Source organism: Sceloporus occidentalis, unplaced genomic scaffold, assembly GCF_023333645.1.
Source record: "Sceloporus occidentalis isolate IW3139 unplaced genomic scaffold, rSceOcc1.0.p SCAF_1, whole genome shotgun sequence".
In the NCBI taxonomy this organism is placed as follows: domain Eukaryota; kingdom Metazoa; phylum Chordata; class Lepidosauria; order Squamata; family Phrynosomatidae; genus Sceloporus; species Sceloporus occidentalis.
In genome coordinates, this window is record NW_028316981.1 from 4,394,513 (window position 1) to 4,415,455 (window position 20,943).

General features: G+C 40.5%; 1 protein-coding gene across 1 annotated transcript; it reads right to left on the reverse strand.

The window, feature by feature from the left end:
- Window positions 1-5,090: 5,090 nt before the first annotated feature.
- Window positions 5,091-14,791, reverse strand: LOC149320437 (scavenger receptor cysteine-rich domain-containing protein DMBT1-like). The gene is made up of 4 exons (XM_089499700.1): window positions 14,710-14,791; window positions 12,744-13,130; window positions 7,743-8,048; window positions 5,091-5,224 (listed from the first exon to the last, which is right to left on the reverse strand). The coding sequence occupies exons 1-4, from the start codon at window positions 14,789-14,791 to the stop codon at window positions 5,091-5,093; spliced, it is 909 nt and encodes a 302-aa protein (XP_089355826.1).
- Window positions 14,792-20,943: the final 6,152 nt, after the last annotated feature.

The window sequence follows — 20,943 nt, forward strand, 5'->3', positions numbered from 1 at the left end:
ATATTCCTCCTGGACAGTGAGAGAGGCTAGGTTGATCCCTTGGTTCTCACTTTTTCTGGATAATATTTGGCCATTTCTTGTTTGGTGTGGTTTTACATAACCAAGGAACCATACATATTAAATGTAGAAATACTGTATAAAGTATCAGCCAGGGGATGATCATCCAACCTCTCTCTTTGGAAGACTGCCAAAGGAGTATCCTTCACTCACTGAGGAAGTCTGATCTACTTTTAAACAGTTCTTACAGCCAAGAAGCTCTTTGTAATCTTGAGGTGGAGTCCCACTGGATCATGGTTCAAGTTTAAATTGAAATTTTTCCTAGTAAGCAAAACATTTTGGCTGATGCACTTAGGCTCCCTCAACATGAGAGCAAGCAAAAGGCACCTATTGAGATTGTATTTGGACATGCTATAGTGACATGGAGCAGGTCCAGTAAGCCAGAGGACGAAAGTCCACAGCCCATGGACACTGTTCCAGGAGATCCACAAGGCAGCAGAGACAGACCCATGATTGCAGGACCATGAGGGTTCTCTGGAGGCAAAGAATGGACTCTGGTATAAAGCAACCAGGGTCTGTGTTCTTGAAGCCTTGGAAGAGAGCCCTCACTCCATGATAACTGTCATCCTTCGGCCTGTGAGGGAGTGAACACGCAGGCCCAGCTCCACCAGGGCTAACCTGAAGATAGAGAGCCCTCCCTCCATGATAACTGTCATCCTTCAGCCTGCAAGGAAGTGAACAGGCAGGCCCAGCTCCATCAGGGCTAGCCTGAAGAAAGAGAGCGCCCCCCCCCTCCATGATAACTGTCATCCTTCAGCTTACGAGAAAGTGAACAAGCAGGCCCAGCTCCAACAGGGCTAGCCTGAAGAAAGAGAGCCCTCCCTCGATGATAACTGTCATGCTTTGGCCTGCGAGGGAGTGAACAGGAAGGCCCAGCTGCATCAGGGCTAGCCTGAAGAAGGAGAGCCCTCCCTCCATGATAACTGTCATCCTTCAGCCTGCAAGGGGGTGAACAGGCAGCCCAGCTTCACCAGGGCTAATCTGAAGAAAGAGAGCCTTCCCTCCATGAAAACTGTCATCCTTTGGCCTGCGAGGGAGTGAACAGGCAGGCCCAGCTCCATCAGGGCTAGCCTGAAGAAAGAGAGCTCTCCCTCCATGATAACTGTCATCCTTCGGCCTGTGAGGGAGTGAACAAGCAGGCCCAGCTCCACCAGGGTTAGCCTGAAGAAGAAGAGCCCTCCCTCCAGTCCATCTGCCTTTGTCCAGGCCTCAGAGGGAGAGAAGAACCACTGGACCTCATCCCTTCCCCACCACCATTCCCTTCTCCTTTTGCATCGTATCTTTTAGATTGCAAGCCTGAGGGCAAGGAACCTTCTAATTAAAAATAATAATTGTAAGCTGCTCTGATAGCCTTTAGGGATGAAGGGCGGGGTATAAATACCATAAATAAATAAATAAATAAATAAGCATTGCGACTCAGAGAAGTTTATCGCACCGGGTTCTCGGCCCAGCCCAGCAGGAAACGGAAATGAGTGGGGGACGGATTTTACCGCACACACCCGTCCCTCACTCGTTCCGTTCCCCCTCTCTTCCCTGCCCCTTCCGTTCCAGAGGGGACGCTTTTTGAGAACTGTTCAGAACAGTTCTCAAAAATTTTCCCCTCTGGAACAGATTAAGAACGGAAGAGAGGGGGAACGGAATGAATGAGGGACGGATGCGTGCGGTAAAATCCGTCCCCCACTCGTTCCGCACTCATCCCTACTCCTTCCGTTCCGTTCTCAGAACGCGTGGAAGGAACGCAGTGCGATAAAGTTCCGAGTCTTATAGTTATGTTATGACACTAAAGCAGTGGGACATTGAGGCTTTTTAAAGACTTGGCATCTGATCTGTAAACAGTATTGGTAGGATGGCATCAGGTCTGATGACTTAAATAAAGGGCTGTCCAGTTTGTGCCTGTGCCAAACTAGTGGGTACTAAGCCTAGAGAATTTTAGAGCTGTTACCCACACCAGCAGCCCCATGGAGACATATAGTAATGGAGTTTATACTAGAATTACCAGACACCAGGGGGTGGAATATTATTTGGGTAGTAATGGACTTATTCTCAAAGCAAGTACATTTTATGGGGTTCAAGGGGTTACCAATGGCCACAAAATTGGCCGATTTGTTCATAGCCCATATATACAAACTACATGGGCTCCCAGACAGAATAATTAGTGACAGAGGGAACCAGTTTGCTTCTCAGTTTTGGAAAGTTCTGCAAAAGAAATTGAGAGTGGAGCAAACCGTAAGTAAGTCCCCTCATTCACAGATGGATGGGTAATCAGAACGAGCTAATGCTTCTTTGAAGCAATATGTAAAATGCTACAGTAATTAGTTGCAGGTCAATTGGTATGATTTGTTGCCACATTCAGAAAAAGCTTTCAATGGGACAATTAATCAGAGTACAGGACACTCACTCTTTGAAATAAACCATGGTTATGAACCAAAGATGTTGCCATAGCTAGGGACTGACCCATCAGATCCACTGTCAGTGAACCAATGGATTACAAAGATCAAGGAGGCATGGCCTTCAATTGTGACTATTTAGGAGGAGGCAAAAAAAGCTATAAAAATTTGCAGATTCTAAAAGAACTAAGGAATGGGATTTGAAGCCAAGTTGCAAAGTTTAGCTGTACACAAAAGATTTGAAAACCAGGCAGCCTGCAAAGAAGCTGGGAACCAAATATGTTGGGCCATTTCCACAGTCAAAAGACTGATTAATGATGTGACTGCTGAGTTGGAACTGCCCAACTGCATCCTGTTTTTCATTTCATTCTGCTGAAACTGGTGCTGGTGAGCAATTCTTGGAGAACTGAGTGGGAGCCATCACCCCTTTGGTGGCTGACGGGAAACAAAACTTCGACGTTTCTAAAATTTTGGACTCTAGGTTTCACAGGGGAACACTGCAGTATTTGATTAAATGGAAGCATTTTCCGAAATCAGAAAATGAGTGGATTTATGCAAAACATGTAGCAGCTCCCCAGTTGATTCAAATGTTTCATTCTACCTAGCCCAATAAGACAAGGCCTGATGGGAGAGACTGATTTTGGGGTGGCGGGCTTTCAGAACCATGGTTGGCTCTAACAGGTATTATTGTGTGTAGGGTTATAGATATATGCGTTGGGACAGTGTGGCATTCCTTTGTATGGACAGAAGTGTTAACTTAGACACTCAGGCCTGATAGCTTTCCCCTGGCCTTGAGTGTCTGGTTCTCTATGCCATCTGGAATAACTGGGAGTGATTTCTCTTTGTAGCCTTTATGCTTCTAGCCTGGTAGAGAGGCTGATAAGGAGGACAAAAATTAACAAAATGAATAAAATAGAAAAATAGCAAATATGTTTTATAGCTAGGATGCCTGAAGCTGAATTAGGGAAAGGATTGTTTTTTGAAATAGATAACAGAACATTTTCATAAGAGGCATTTTCATAGCTATTCATGTCATTCAGGGCCTGTTTATTGCCCCAAGTGGTGCCAAGTGTGTGCCAAAAATAAGGAATGCTGGAATGCCATACTGGGACAGTGAGTGAAAACAGTCCTGGTAAGGGGATTGATGGTGGTACCCACATGGGGTTCAAAATCTATATTTGTTTTGTAACCAATGAGTGAATGAGGAGTTCCTATGTTTAATTCTATGTACCAATCAATGTATAGCTTGGATGTTGTTGTTTTTTAATCCATATAAAAGGGTATGCCACCTGTTGATCATAGCTTTGGAAAATATTTCTCTGAAGCCAGCCGGCTAATAAAATTTGCTGAACTTTCATGCACTTCTTGGGCTCCCTAGCTTGATTTTCCTGGAATATCTGCAATAGAAGTGCTTTTGGAATGGCAAAAAGGGGGACAGGTGAAGGGATATGTAATCATTGGAGTTTGCTGTGGGTATGTGGTTTTGTACACCAATTTAGGGGGAGGGATTTTCAGTTTTGGGGGGTTTGCATATTATATTGGGGCAGGAGTGGGCAGTTTTAGCTTAAATGCTGACTTGGAAACTTCTATTCTTCTGAACTCAATAAAGTTCTTTGATTTTGATTCATCAATAAAGATTGATTGTTTGCATTGAGGGTTGAGTTCCATAGTTCTGTCAGTTTCCTGTGTAGAGTATTCATGTGCGTAATATCCCTAATAAAATACACATAGATCTCTTAGGAATGTAGGTGCTAAGATTCTAAAGTAGCTCTCTTCCGTTTACAAAAAGGATGAACATAACTACCATACGTTCAGTCATTTTAAATGCCTCACCTTATCACTGCCACATACTTGCTAGATTTGTGCTGTCATACCTAATAAACAACACTGAAGCATTGATTGATTCATTTACATGTCTACAACAACAAACCAATAAACCTTTTACCTAATGACTTAACAGTAGCATACAACAAAACCAACTTCACAAATTTATAAAGGGTGAAAAAATAATAATGCTTCCTCCCTTGCTAGAGTCCTGAATTTCCAAATACGGCATAGCCAGAGGCGCTTTTCTAGGCTATCCACCTCAGCATCCCTTTTAATATTAAATTGATATCAAATATGAGAGGAGTGATTGGGGGCCTGATCCTGGGGTAACACCCCTAACAGTAGGTTTATGGAGTTAGTACACGAAACCTTTGACTCCAGCTCCAATTCCAACTCTTCTATTTTTCTATTGTGAAACTCCAACTCTGACTTCTCCATAAATGGCAAATGCATATTGACTAGTAATTTCAAATTTACTATATATTATAATGAGAGCACAAGGTGTTTCATCACATCCATGTTAATCATCAATCTAAGAATGATAACATAACATATTTATTTGATTAAAATTTCCAAACAAGAAAATTTTCTATGAAAGTAAATATTAGAAATTGAATGCATTTTTAAAAAGACAAAAGGATAAAGTGATATTTTTACCACATATTGCGTTAATATTATATCTTTTTATTTTGAAGTCAAAGTTGGTACACTTCCATTGACTCTGAATCCACATGAAATTCTTTCTGACTCGGACTCAGATGCCACAGCCCTGCAGGACAGATCTTGATCACTGGAAGAGGTCAGTGAAGAGAGGATGGCTTAAAGCTGCTGCTGTGTTCTCTTCCTCCGCCTGCTGCATCCAGCCTCAGCCACAATTGCAATCAAGACAAGGAGGACCAAGCCAGCCACAACCAGATGAATGCTGGTCTCAATGAAGGCAACTGATTCAACAGCTGGAAAAAAGAAGTCAGTCAGGGAGTCATACAACTGTTGACATTTTCATAGCATATTCATTAAAACTGGAGATGGTAAATGATTGAGTTTTATTATTTTTCTATATTTCTATATTTCTTGTCTCTCTTTTAATTTTTTCTGTCTTTCCCTAAGCCCACTTCAGTCTTTTTCAATCCATGTTATGACCACATAGAGAAAGACAGAGTGGGGCACCTGTACTTCCACACTCTGAGTGTCAAATGTCCAAGGCACTGAGCAGAACTTCTCTAAGACAATGTCTGTCCAAATGGGACTCTCCTTTCCCTGCTGGACTCTCCCACTGAGCTCTATGATACTTTCTCCTGATTGCCTTGAATCAGAACTGAAAATATGTGAAGGTAAAAGACTTCTAGTGAGAGAGGCAGCATGGTGCAGTTGTTTGAGTGTTGGACTTGGATTCAGGGAGAACAGACTTCAGCCATGGAAATCCACTGAATAACCTTGGCAAAAACAGTTTCTCAGCCCCAGAAAAAGACAACAACAAATTCCTTCTCATAGAATCATAGATCACAAGGGTCATTCAGTCCAACCCATTGCTATATAGGAAATCATAATCAAAACATCCCCGACAAATGGCCATCCAGCCACTGTTTAAAGACATCCAAGGAGGGAGACTCCACTACACTCCGAGGGAGTTTGTTCTACTGTCGAACAACCCTTACTATCAGGAAGTTCCTCCTAATGTTGATCTGGAATCTCTTTTCCTGTAGCTTGCATCCATTGCTCTGGGTCCTAGTCTCTGGAGCAGCAGAAAACAAGCTTGCTCCCTCCTCAACATGACATCCTTTCAAATATTTAAACAGGGCTATCATATCACCTCTTAATCTTCTTTTCTCCAGGCTAAATATTCCCAGGTCCCTAAGTTGTTCCTCATAGGGCATGGTTTCCAGACTCTACAACATTTTAGTCGGTCTCCTTTGGACACACTCCAGCTTCTCAACATCCTTTTTAAATTGTGGTGCCCATAACTAGACACAGTATTCTAGGTGGGGCCTGAACAAAGCAGAATAGAGTGGCACTATTACTTCCCTTGATCTAGACACTATACTTCTATTGATGCAGCCTAAAATCGCATTGGCCTTGTTAGCTGCCGCATCGCACTGTTGACTCATGTTCAATTTGTGGTCTACTTGGACTCCCAGATCTCTTTCACACATAGTCTCTTTAAGCCAGGTGTTGCCCATCATATATCTGTGCATTTTATTTTTCCGCCCTAAGTACAGTACCTTACATTTCTCTGTGTTGAAATTCATTTTGTTAGCTTTGGCCCAACTTTCTAGTCTATTCAGGTCATTTTGAATTTTGATCCTGTCCTCTGGAGTATTAGCTATTCCTCCTAATTTGGTGTCATCTGCAAATTTGATGAATATGCACCCAATCCTGTCATCCAAGTCATTGATAAAGATGTTGAATAGCACTGGGCCCAGGACAGACCCCTGTGGGACCCCACTAGTCACTTCTTTCCAGGATGAAAAGGAGCCATTGTTGAGCACCCTTTGGTTTCAGACAGTCAACCAATTATAAATCCATGTAACAGTCACATTGTCTAACCCACATTTTATCAGCTTGTCTGCAAGAATATCATGGGGAGCCTTACTGAAATCGAGATATGCTATATCTACAGCATTCCCTTTATCTACCGAGCTAGTAATTCTATCAAAAAGGAATATCAGATTAGTCTGGCATGATTTGTTTCTCAGAAACCAGTGTTGACTTTTTGTGATTCTGGCATTGCTTTCTAAATATTGACAAACTCTTTGTTTAATGATCTGCTCTAGAATCTTTCCTGGGATTGATGTCAGACTAACTGGACGGTAATTGTTGGGATCCTCTTTTTTCCTCTTTTTGAAGATGGGGACAACGTTTGCCCTCCTCCTGTCTGCTGGGACTTCTCCTGATCTCCAGAGTTCTCAAAAATTATTGCCAATAGCTCTGAGATTACATTTGCCAGCTCTTTTAGTACCCTTGGATGTCAGCTCGTTCTGGAAACTTAAATTCATTAAGATTGACTGGGTATTCCTGTATTTCCTCTTTACATATTCTATGCTGCATTTCTCCTATTGTGTCCTCTGCTCCATTTTCCTCAGGTTGAGCAGCCTTTTCGTTTTCTGAGAAGACTGAGGCAAAGAAGGTGTTGAGCAGTTCTGCCTTTTCTCTGTCCCCTGTTCGCATTTCACTATCTTCTCCATGTAATGACCCTACCATTTCCTCCTTCTTCCTTTTGCTATGGACAAAGCCCTTTTTATTGTTCTTAACCTCTAGCAAGCCTGAGCTCATTCTGTGCTTTTGCTTTTCTGACTTTCCCCTCACATGTGCTAGCTATTTGTTTGAACTCAAGAAAATCCTCTAATAGTAATTGATAGTAATAGATAACTGACAGTAACAGAAAAGGAAGACTATCATTTTGACCTCGATCATTTTGGTGAGAGATGAGCTTGATGCAGCCTTCACTAAGTGACCATTGTGAAAGAAATGTACCTGAACACTCCACGCTGGCATCCTGGCTGTGGCTGCAACTGTGCTCTCCCCAGGCTGTCTTCTGGCATTCCTTTAAGGTGGCTTCTTCTCCTGTACAGTTGACGCTTTCCAGCCAGATGGGGCCAGACCCTTGGCCATAGTGTGCTCCCTTTAGTGCTTTGGAGGCCTTTCCACAGCCCCGTTGCCTGCAGACAACTTGGGCATCTTGTAAATCCCAGTCAGCATCACAAATTGTTCTCCATATGTTGTTGTGAAAGACCTCAACCCTCCCTGAGCAGTGACTTGTGCCGTTCACTAGACGAAGATCTGATAAGAGGAAAAGAGTTATATGTAGTAAAAGACTTATGGTGGTCATAGAATTATGCTCCCATAGGGAAGTGTCTGATAAATACGTGTGGAAAGTGTCATGCACATCCAGGCGTGCATCTATATTATAGGAACATGTTGGAAGCAATGCTCCTTTAAGCTGTTTATAAAAAATATTTTGTATGGCTGAAGTGGTTGAGATGGTTACATCGCAGCACTTGAAATGATGCAAAGGCTTACAATGGGAATTGAACCATGTTAAGTAGCACCAGGTGACAACCCTTAGTTAATGTGTTCTATGTAACTTCACTAAGACCCAATGTATATGTGGGTTGGAGAGAGTGGGTTGGAGTGGAGTAGAAAGGTTGGTGTGTTGGTTGAACAATATTGGTAGGGTTTTTTTTTAATACAGCAGAAATAAGTTAATGAGAGTCAAGAGGAGTATTTGTAAATATCTTGTATATATTGCAACTAATGGAAGTAAAGAGCCTCCAAGGACGTAGAAGAATCAACTCTTTCTGTGAGTAATTCAAGTGTGGTCAGTGCATTACCAAATACAGAGTGCTTCTGACCCTGCTACTAATAGCTACTGTTGAAGATAAAGACAGTGCTGAAAGTTGGCATTCCTGATGAACCTAGAGCCCTCAGTATATATAGAAATATAACACATTTAAATAAAATAATGAAAAAAGGGGATTTAGATGTCTGGAGACTAGTAAAAAGGGATGAAAAGAAATGTACATATTATTCTGCTGTACATAAAACATATACTAGGATATATTATATTTTTGTTTCAAAAATATGATAAAGTTTTACATACGGAAATAGCAAGTATAAAAATAACGGACTATGCTTTGATGAGTGCAGAAATTATTATTAAGAAAAATTATGAACAAATTAAAGAGGTGGAGGCTAAATAGTAAGATTTTGAATTATAAGGATATCATAGATAAAACTGAAAATGAATGGCAAGAAACATGGGATATAAATGACAAAGATGTGTCAAAAGGATTGTTGTGGGATACTATGAAGGCAGTAACAAGAGGAATATGTATAAAAGAATCATATAATCCTAAGAAGAAACAAGAAGAAAGAAAAAGGAAATTAGAAATAGACATAGAAGAATTGGAGAATAGATATATAGTTAACAAAGACAAACAGATTTATGTAGAATTAAGAGCAAAAAGGCAGGAATTGGATAAGATGGAAATAAATGAAGTACAAGAGAATTTTATTTATTTAAGAAGAGAATATTTTGAAGTCATATAAATTTAAAAATGTTGGCCAGGTCAACACAGAAAAAGGAAATGGAAAGTATGATAAATATAGTGAAGAATAAAGCTGGGAGGATGTGTAGATTGATGAAAGAAAGAAAAAAATTTAGAAATTTTTTATAAAGATTTATATCAAGCAATGAAAAAAACCATTAGATCAAATTGAAAAATATGTAGAAGAAAATTGGGGACAAATATTAAAGGAAGAAGATAAGGAATTATTGGAAAAAACACATTGAAAAGGTAGAGATAATAGAAGTAATTAAGAAATTAAAAAATGGGAAAACTCTAGGATTGGACTGTTTAGGACCTGAATATTATAAGGTGTTTAAAAAAAATATTAGTTCCAAAATTGTTACAGTTATATAATGGTATAATAAATGGAGAGAAAATTCCAGCATCATGGCAACATCATTAGTAATATTAATACCAAAAACAGACAAAAATTTAACAGATCCAGGGTCTGTAGCCCTATATCATTAATAAATCAGGCTTCAAAGATATTAACAGTAATAATAGCAAATAGAATGAATAAATGTATGCATAAATATATAGGGAAAGATCAATGTGGATTTGTGAAAGGAAGACAGATGTCTAATTTACTAGGTAGAGTTTTGAGTAAAATACATGTAATGGGGACAACAAAATCAAAAGCAGGGATTTGGGCATTAGATATATTTAAAGCATTTGACTGTGGAATTGCCAACATTAAAAATAATTATGAAAAAGTTCAGAATGGGGGAAAAATAAAGAGTTTAATAGATCAATTATATTGTAATAATTCAATTATAGTAATAGTAAATGATGGAATAACAAATGAAATAAAAGTAATGAGAGGTACAAGACAAGGATCCCCGCTTTCACCAATATTATTTGCAATGGTGATAGAAATGCTAGCAAATGTTATAAGGAAGGATAAAAATCTGGAAAGAATGGGACTGGGAAAAAAAAAACATACATTTAATTTATTTGCTGATGATACTTTATTAACTATTAAAGATTTAAAAGACAAAATGGGAAAAATAAAAGAACATTTGAATTTATTTGGTGAGATGACAGGACTTCAGATTAATTGGAATAAATCAGAAATGATGTTATTCAACTATACAAAAGAAGAAGAATTAGAATTTGCAAAACAAAAAGATTTAGAGATAAGAATAAAAAGTAATGTAAAATACTTAGGAATAAATATTATGAAAGATTTAAATGAAATGAAAAGGAAAAATTTGGTTAGATTACAGAAAGAAATTGTAAAAAAAGTGGTAGAATATGAGGAAATCAAACTATCATGGTTTGGAAGAATAGCATTAGTTAAAATGAAAATTTTACCAAAATTAAATTTCCTATTTAGAATGGTACCATTAAAAATATCAGAAGCTGAATTAAATAAGTGGCAACAATTAGTAAACATATATTGTAATGCAGGGAAAAGAACTAGAATAAATAAGCAGTTTTGGTATAGATCCCAGGGAAAGGGAGGGTTAGGCCTCCCTAATATAAAGGGATATTATGAGGCTAATAAATTAAGATATGTAATAGAAGGTATGTTAAGTGTATCAGATCTGGACTGGTTAGAAACAGGAAAAGAAGAAATACATATGAAAATAGGGAATATTTTTTAAAAGAATTTAGTAGGAAAGAAATCAAGGAAATTGAGAACCCACTTATGAAAAATATACTAGAAACATGGAGCAAATATAAAAAAGAATTATTGAATGAAAACTCATTGATAGTACCAATAATAATGGTAAAGTCATTCCCAAAGAATTTAAGAAATTTATTAGATAAAGAATTAAAGGAAAGGAGGATAGATAAAATAGAAAATTGGATTGAATTAAAAGTAGGAAGAGAAAATATAAAAGAAAAACTTAAGGGAATAAAAATGTCATGGTTTCATTACATTCAAATAGAACAATGGTTCAAAAACTGGAAGAAAAAGAATATAGAAAAGGAAAAATATATGCAATTTGAACAAATAATTCAGAAAGGAAGAGAATTAGAGGCAAATGAAAATATGAAAGGAATAATTAGCAAAAATTTATAAAATATTAATGGAGAATAAAAGAAAAAAAAATAAACCAAAATATTTGGAAAGAGATATGCGATATCTGTGAAAATAAATGGAATAAAATTTGGGAACAAAGACATCTGAAAAATCTATCAGTACGAATTAAGGAAAATTATTATAAACTGATCTAGAAATGGTACTTAACGCTAGTGAGATTACATAATATAGATAAGAATAATTCAAAATACTGTTGGAGAGGATGTAATGAAGTGGGATCAGACATACATATGTGGTGGCAATGTAAATATGTACAAAAATTGAGAAATAGTAGTATTAGAAATTGAAAATATTATGGATATAAGAATAGACAGAAAACCAAATATAGTATTGTTATCACTATACAATGAAGTAGAATGGAAAAAAAAAGAAAGAAATCTTGTAAGAAATTTGCTTACAGCAGCAAGATTAATTATAGCGAGAAGTTGGGAAAAGACAATAAATGTGGAACTGGAGGATTGGTATAAAGAAGTCTGGCAAATAGCGATTAATGATAAATTAACATGTAAATTGAAAGTGAAAAAGGGATTATGGAAAAGAAATGATTTTGATGAAATATAGAAAAAACTATTGAAAAAGTATTAAGAAAAGGAGGTGGAAATTTACCTCCACGAGATGAATTAGAGTATATGGATGGGAATGGCTCTGGGGAAGTATAAAATAAGTAATGTTTTAAAGCATATATGTGTATGAGGAAAGTGTAACAATTTGCATTGTAAAATTTAAAAATATTAATAAAATAAAATAAAAAAGGAAAGGAAAGGAAAGGAAAGGAAAGGAAAGGAAAGGAAAGGAAAGGAAAAAATATAACAACAACAACAACAACAATGAAGAAGAAGATAAGGCCTCTGGAACTGTTCTTTATAGCCAACAACTGTGAGGAGGGTAGGAAAAGAGATTTCCCTTGGGACAGACCATAGGGCTAAGGCCTTCCAGTTGTGTGATGGCTAAAGAGCTACCCAGCATTTGGGTTCTTCTTGGGGCTCAGGTATTTTCACCCAGGGGAAACTGTGGAGAAAGTCTAGTAGAAGACCGCTTGTTTCAGCTGTGGTCTTTCTGAAAGACATCTTTTTGTGACTGGTTTCATTGGTTCCCAGGTTGGTCAGCAATGCTGAGGACTTGACGTTTTTATCACATGTGGAGATGTGGGAGAAAGGAATATACAGTCAAGTAGGAACACATTAGCAATAATAAAGCAAGCATTATACTCAGCTCAAGAAGCACTTGAAAATTTCACTAGAATTTCTTTTCCCCTTTTCTCCATTTTTAAAGATTTGTTAATTTTCCATTCTTTGGCTCTGAAGTGTAAAAAGCTGAAGGGAATTCTCAGTATAAACATTAATTTCCACCAATTACCTGAGCATACAACACTGGCGTCTTCTTCATGACGACAATCATGCTTTTTAGTGCGATCTGGATTAGTCATTACATAACTGCATTGGCTTAGGTAAGGTTCTGTCCCCAAACATTTGACATCATCTAGCCAGATGAAACCATTTCCTTGTCCAAAGTAAGCTCCACCGAGGGCTGACAGGGCTTCTCCACAGCCAAGTTCTCGACACACAACTTGAGCATCAGCCAGGTTCCATCCATCATCACAGACTGTCCCCCACTCTCCATTGAATAACACTTCGACTCTCCCAGAGCAATGATTTGTACCATTCACCAATCTGGTTTCTGTTGGTTTTGGAAGAATTAAAGACACTTTCATTGATCGGCAGTCTAGTTTCCTGTTTTGTCCTGCTATGGGGCCATTCAGAGGGAGTCTAAACAACTGATCTGGCTGTTGTAGAATCAATGCAGAAGCAGGACAGGGTTTTGCATCACTCTTCCCATCTCCCAGTAATATTCCATTGTTGCCTTTGATTTCTACAATAGAATACCCCTCCATCATAAACAATAAGCCACATATACATCCTCCCTCCTGGTCATTTCTAGAGTTCTGACAATAGGGCAATAGCACATAAATTTGACTTTACATAAAAATGATTTACATCTTAAAGTGGGACTGAGTTTTACAAATTGAGGAAAACAGAGGGATTCTCCCTTTCCCTTCTCTTTGAAGCAGGCATAGTTCTCTCACTCTGCCTTTTTATAGAAATGTTGAAGTTTCATTGCCTTTTATCAGTTCAGCTCTATATAGCTGGAGCTGTTCCCTTTTCTCTTCTTCCTCCTCTGATGGCCACTTTATCTTCCAAGCTTGTAAACAACCGTATTTGCCAGTAGCCAGAGTACCATCAACACTCCCTTTTAAGAGTTTCTTAACCCTTAGAATTTCATTTTATAAAGGGAGAACAAGCAATCAGCGTTATAACATATCTTGCTACATATTAAGGCCAATGGTCCGTCTCTCTCCTTTTCTCTCTCCGCTAGGGCAGGCTCATAACATGACACAGATATCTCATTGTTCAGTAGTTGCTTTCTTATAAAGCAGGTGTGGGCAATTGTGGAAGGCTAGGGGGGCACACTAGATTCCAGGAGACCTTCAAGGGCTGCACACACATATCCCTGAACCTACTCCTACAAAAGGAAAAGGTCACCCAACCACCCTCTAGTCTAGGGCCTTCCTAATGCATTTCAGGTCCAGAAGAGGGCTTCTTTTAAAAAACAAAAGACAACAGCATCAGGATGGATCACTTCCTGTTTCATCAAAGACTTAAACTGACTTGGACAGTCACATGACATGGTGGAATGGTGCCCTATGCCCCCAGAGGACATTCTGAGGCAAAGAAAATTGCAAAAATTATGTTTGTCCCCCTGGGAGCCCAAGGTGCTTCCAATGATGGAAATGCCTTTATGCTCTCACATTGCTTTTGAAGGCATTTGGGAAGATAGATGGATAGATAGATAGATAGATAGATAGATAGATAGATAGATAGATAGATGTATAGATTTTGATGTGGGGGGGCACATGCAGACCATCGGCTACACTTTACCCATCTCACTTAAGAGGTCATAGAGGCTTTACCCGATCTAAGCTCTTTGCTCACATTTCATCTGCTGAGGAAAACAGATCTCTTAAACAGACTGTTGCATACAACATTAACCAGGCCAGGCCGTACCTTGTCTAAACATATTTTTACATCAGTGCATTCTTAACTAGGCATTGTTCATCATGTATCATGTATCATGTAAGAAATACATCCTATATAGTGAGGGTGGGCAAAGTATGGCACACACCACATGCACCCTCCAGGGATATTTCAGTGGCCCCCCAGGCTCATCAATATCTATCTATCTATCTATCTATCTATCTATCTATCTATCTATCTATCTATCATCACTTTTCTAGCCATTTCTAGGGGGAACGTATAGCACTTACCTGCACATATGACACTAGCATAATCTTCGTGACTGCAATCATGTTTTTCCTGGGGTTTCAAGTGACAGTGACTAAAGGACATTTCCGTTCCTTGACACCCCCTGTCAAATTGCCAGATGGGGCCCCTTCCGCCTCCAAAGTGAGTTCCTCCTGGGACTACCAAAGGATCTCCACAGCCACGTTCTCTGCACACAACTTGGGCACTGTTCAGATCCCAGCCGTCACCACACACAGTCCCCCATGTCCGGTTGTGAAACACCTCGACTCTCCCTGAACAGTTAGATGGACTTTCCACCAGTCTGAGCCCTGTTGGGTTTTGGAAGGTTTAAAGGTAAGTTGGTTTCTCCACTTCCCAACCCATCCCTCTCTGTTCCTTCTATTTCTACTCAAACTGAGACTGCACAAGTGTGCGAATGGCCATTGTGTGATCAGACTATGAATCTGCATGAATTTTTACATTTTTTTCAGAAAGACTTTCTATTTGCTCCTGTCTCCAATTGTGGGATATAATTAATTTCTGAAATGAGTAAATGTTGAAATTGTGTCTCTTCACAGATGGAAAATCAAATCAGAATCCTTCATTGTTAGTGAATATAAATAAAAAAAATACAATGTATGGTTACTGGTTTCATAACTAGGTAGCAGAATTTTGAAAATTCCTTTTTAAAAAGTTGCTCTTATTTGATGAAATTGAAAAAGTTGTACAGATTTTATTGAAGTAAACCTCCCATCATACCTCATTTGTCTATGGCTGATGCTAGTTACAGTCCAATTTCATCTGACAGGCTAAACATTTAATAGCCTTAAATTATGGCAAAACTGGACAAACTTTTAGGGAGGTGGGCAAGATGAAGGGCTTCTTTGTTGGCTCAGGCATCCTCCAGGAACTGAATTGGTGGCTGGGGCTGGAGGTAGACAGGGTGAGGGCAAGTTGAGTGAGGTCACTCAAGTAGAGTCATGGGTGCTAGTGTGAAATGGCTAACTTAGGAGGTGCTCATTTAATTGCCTTTCCTAAATCTCATGTGAACATGTGAAATGATGTTATTCCTAGGAAAAGCTCAGGGTAGTTTACTATATATGATGAAGATCTCAATATGTCCTTTTCCCAGCTTGCAGGGTCACCACCAGGTCAGTCCCTCTCTCCATGCTTCCTCTTACTGTTCTGGTAGGTTATTCATCACTGATTGTTTATTCTCCCACTCCCCTTTCCAATCATCCCATCTGTACATAGCACTAGCAGCAGTGTGCAGCTTCTCCTCTTTTTTCTGACTTCCCTGACTGGCCAGAAATGATTCAGGCAAAGTATCTCCAAGCCTCTAGAAATGCAGTTTTCTAAGAGTAAGGAATCGTGTGGGAGGGAGGGAGGGAGGGAGGGAGGGAGGGAGATGGCAGGTGGCTGGAGACAACTTTTAAGCACTTCTGATCACTTGGATCACTTTCATGAATATTATTCAGGGGTGAAACACACAGACCAAATGATATTTCAGAGGAAAGAACTGGCAAAACCACCTCTGAATATCTCTTGTGTAAGAAAACCCTATGAAATTTATGGGGTCATAATAAGTTGACAGGAGACTTGAAGTCACATAAACACACAAGGTGAACTTACCAAGGGATTTGATCAAGGGCAAAGTTTATTCGCAAGAGGTTTGCCATGGCTTTTCTTTCAGGGTGAAAGAGTGTGACTTCCCTAAGGTCACCCAATATGTTTCCATGGCCAAGCAGGCATCTGAACTCTGGGTCTCCTAAAGACCTAGTCTGACACACAAACACTGCACCATGTTGGCTCTTGCTCCAGCCATTACCTGAGCATACAACAGTAGCAGCTTCTCCATCACTGCAGCTTTGCTCTCCAAAATCTGTCAGCTCACACTCAGCAAGGGCATTTTTTGTCAGTTTACCACAGTGTACAAATAGCCTGATGGGAGCTGGTCCTCTTCCAAAATAATTTTTTTGTGGAGGCCATAAGACCTGTCCACAGCCCAATTCCTTGCAAATTACATGAGCTTCAGAAGACACACTCCAGTTTTTGTTACAGATGGCTTCCCAGTGCTGCTTATGGAGCACCTCGACTCTCCCAGAACAATGATTAGAACCATTGACCAATCTGACCAGACCTGGAATGTTGGGGGGAAAAACAATGTTATTTCTTCCTTTTCCTTTCTTCCTTCCTCTTTATGTTTCTCCCTGGTGCAAGTTTCCCCCTCAGAGAGGGAAATGGCTCTTATACAGTGACAATCACAAGAAGTGGGTGGAGACCCACGTTAATGGCAATATAGAAACAGCACATGGATAAAGCACAGACTGTGGCAGCTTATAAACAAAGAAAGAACAATATAGTCACAGTTGTTTAAGTGAAGTGAATATAGGGAATATAGTGACAGAGAAAGAAGTCATGCCAGACAAATCTGATCTCTTTTTAGATAAAATTACCAGCATGGTGGATGAAGGGAATGCTGTAGATATAGTATATCTCGATTTCAATAAGGCCTTTGACAAGGTTTCCCATGACATTCTTGCAAAAAAGCTTGTAAAAGGTGGGCTAGACAACGTAACATATGGATTTGTAATTGATTGACTGGCCGAACCCAAAGAGTGCTCAACAATGGCTCTTTTTCATCCTGGAGAGAAGTGACCAGTGGGGTTCCACAGGGCTATGTCCTGGGCCCAGTGCTATTCAACATCTTTATCAATTACTTGGTCAGCAGAATCAGGTAGATACTTATCAAATTTGCAGATGACACCAAATTAGGAGGAGTAGCTAGTATCCCAGAGAACAGAATCAAAATTCAAAATGACGCGAATAGACTAGAAAGTGGGCCAAAGCTAACAAAATGAAATTCAACACGGTCAAATGTAATGGACAGGGGTAGCGTGTCCCTGTTGGTGCTCTTGGACATCTCCGCGGCCTTCGATACCATTGACCATGGTATCCTTCTGGATCGCCTGGGAGAGTTGGGTATCGGGGGCACTGCTTTGCAGTGGTTCCGTTCCTACCTCTCGGGTAGATTCCAGATGGTGGAGCTGGGGGACTGTCGCTCTGATAAGAGGGCCCTCACATCTGGGGTCCCTCAGGGAGCGATTTTGTCCCCTATGCTATTTAACATTTACATGAAGCCGCTGGGAGAGATCATCCGGAGACACGGGGCGCGGTGTTATCAGTACGCTGATGACATCCAAATAGTCTTCTCTGTGTCTCCGACTGATGCAGTGACTAGGGATGGCATCTCTCCGCTCAATGCCTGTCTGGAGTCGGTAATGGGCTGGATGAGGGAAAACAGACTCAGCCTGAATCCAGAGAAAACGGAAGTGCTTGTGATAGGTTCTCCTGGTCTTGGGAAGGAGGTCTGTCCACCTGTCCTGAACGGGGTCACGCTCCCCGTAAAGGACTCAGTTCGCAGTTTGGGGGTGCTCCTTGACTCGTCGCTTCACCTGACTCCTCAGGTGGATGCGACAGTTAGGAGCACCTGTTATCAGCTTCGGCTGATACGCCAGCTGCATCCCTACCTCGACCGGGGGGACCTTGAAACAGTGGTGCATGCACTGGTAACCTCTTGACTTGATTTTTGCAATGCGCTCTACATGGGGCAACCCTTGTACCAAGCTCGGAAGCTGCAGTTGGTTCAAAATATGGCTGCTAGGTTGGTCACTGGTAGCTCCAGGGCCAGCCACATAACACCGATACTGAAAGATCTTCACTGGCTGCCAATTCGCTTCCAGGCCCAATACAAGGTGTTGGTTGTGACCTATAAAGCCCTAAATGGCTTGGGCCCAGAGTACTTGGAGGACTGCGTCTCCCCATACAATCAGCCCCGCACACTCAGGTCAGGGGGGAAAAATCTCTTGAGCGTTCCTAAGACTAAATATGTATCAACAGCGCAAAGGGCATTCTCTGTGGCAGCCCTGCAATCTTGGAACGCTCTCCCTGAGGAGCTCCGCTTAGCCCCCTCCCTGGTGTCGTTTAAGAAGAACCTGAAGACTCATTTATTCCGTCAAGCTTTCCCTCACATGTCCTGACTGTATTTCCCCTATGTACTGTGTGTTGTATTGTATGGATTTTTAGATTGATTAGAAATTTTGATTGATTCTATGTGGATTTTAATGATGTATAGTTATGCTGGTTTTAATTGGGGTGTTTTATTGTGAAGTTTGTTTTTTAACTTGTATTGTACTGCATTTGTATTGCTTGTAAACCGCCGTGATCGTGGGAACGGAGGTATAGAAATAAAATTTCAATCAATCAATCAATCAATCAAGGTACTGCACTTAGGGCAGAAAAATGAAATGCACAGATATAGGATGGGGGACACCTGGCTGAATGATATGTATACATGTGAAAGGGATCTGGAGTTCAAGTAAACTGATAGGCATTGATCTACGAAATGATAGGCATTGATCTACACCTTTTTAATATATCTAAATTATAATCTCTGGCCTGCATCTTTATATCAAAAGTGCATCTTGACCTGAGCAGCTATATGGCCCTAGCATGTGATCTCCCACTGAAACAAAGGGAAGCCATAGGTTTTGATATGTAAACGAATTTCCTTTCCCAGCCCTGGAAATGGATGAGATTATGCAAGGAGCTGCTAAGTGCTCTCAGGAAAGATGCTATCATGTGTCTCAAGGAATTGTCTCTCTTTGTGATTGAGGGGGAACCATTTGAATCAAAGGAATGGCATTTTCCATAGCCATTTGGGTCCCTGCTCTGTCGGAAACGTGGGGAGATGAAACATTTGGGGGAAGATGTGAAATACACATCAAACAGTCTCCTTTGATTACCCTTTGACTGGAGATCCAGTTAAACCCTAAAAGGGTCTCCCAAATTTGGGGAGGAGCAGCCAGTCATTCATTGCTGGCAGCCAAGAGCTATGTCAGTTTAAAGTCAGTCTCTCTCTGACTGGTCTGCTAAACCAGACCTGCAACCCACACACACAAATTGGAAGATAGAACTTCTACATAAGGTGAGTATTTCCATTAGAAAGCCTAATATCTATCCCACATTTACTACGTTATTTCCCGAGTCTTGTATGAATGTCTGAGCGTATGTGCCTGTATGTTTGAATCCCTGTTTCCAATAAAAGAGACATTGATTGTACTTAGAGCCTCTGCCTCATTTCTGGATTTCTAGTTCCTGGTATAAAGATCGAAGGGGCGATCCCTGAGGTGTGGTAACAGGCCTCCTCTCGTGACCTTGAGCTAATTAAATTCCCCATTGATAATTTAGTCACTGTTCACTGTTACATAAACCAAACGTTGAACATGAGTCAACAGTGTGATGCAGCAGCCAAAAAGTCCGATGCAATTTTAGGCTGCATCAATAGAGGTATAGTGTATAGATCAAGAAAAGTAATAGTGCCACTCTATTCTGCTCTGGTCAGGCCTCACCTGGAATACTGTGTCCTGTTCTGGGCACCACAATTCAAAAAGGACATTGAGAAACTGGAGCATGTCCAAAGAAGGGCGACTAAAATGGTGAAGGGTCTGGAAACCATGTCATATGAGGAACGACTTAGGGAGCTGGGGATGTTTAGCCTGGTGGAGAAGAGAAGGTTAAGAGGTGTTAAGAGGGAGCGATCAGGCAGACCCAGCAACATTGGGGACTGCCTGAAGGAAGAGGCCCCTCCCTCCTTAACTGTCATCTCAGCCTCAGAGGGAGCGATCAGGCAGACCCAACAATATCAGGGACAGCCTGAAGGAAGAGGCCCCTCCCTCCTTAACTGTCATCTTGGCCTGAGAGGGAGCGATCTGGCAGACCCAGCAACATCAGGGACTGCCTGAAGGAAGAGGCTCCTCCCTACTTAACTGTCAGCTGTCTGTTGGGTATACTTTGATTGAGAATTCCTGCATGGCAGGGGGTTGGACTGGATGGCCCTTGTGGTGTCTTCCAACTCTATGATTCTATTATTTTATGGAGGTCCATTCAGATGGTGAGCAGGATGCAGGAGGAGGATGTTTCCACTACTCTTTCCCACCTGTGGGTGAGGCTGCAACAAGGAATTGCAACAGGAATCTTGCTTCTGATCTTTACAGCCTCACTCACTGGAAGGAAGGGATCCTGTTGCATTCCAGTTGCCAGTTAAACAGACTCCATCTCTTGATTTGGCTGCTGCCTGGTAAAGTTGACCTGGGAGGCCACATACAATTGCAGCAATAGTGTCATAATTGTGACTATGTGGCGTTAGTGAATATGGAGCAATCGTGGATCTGTAACTCTAGATCTGCAGTTGGTAA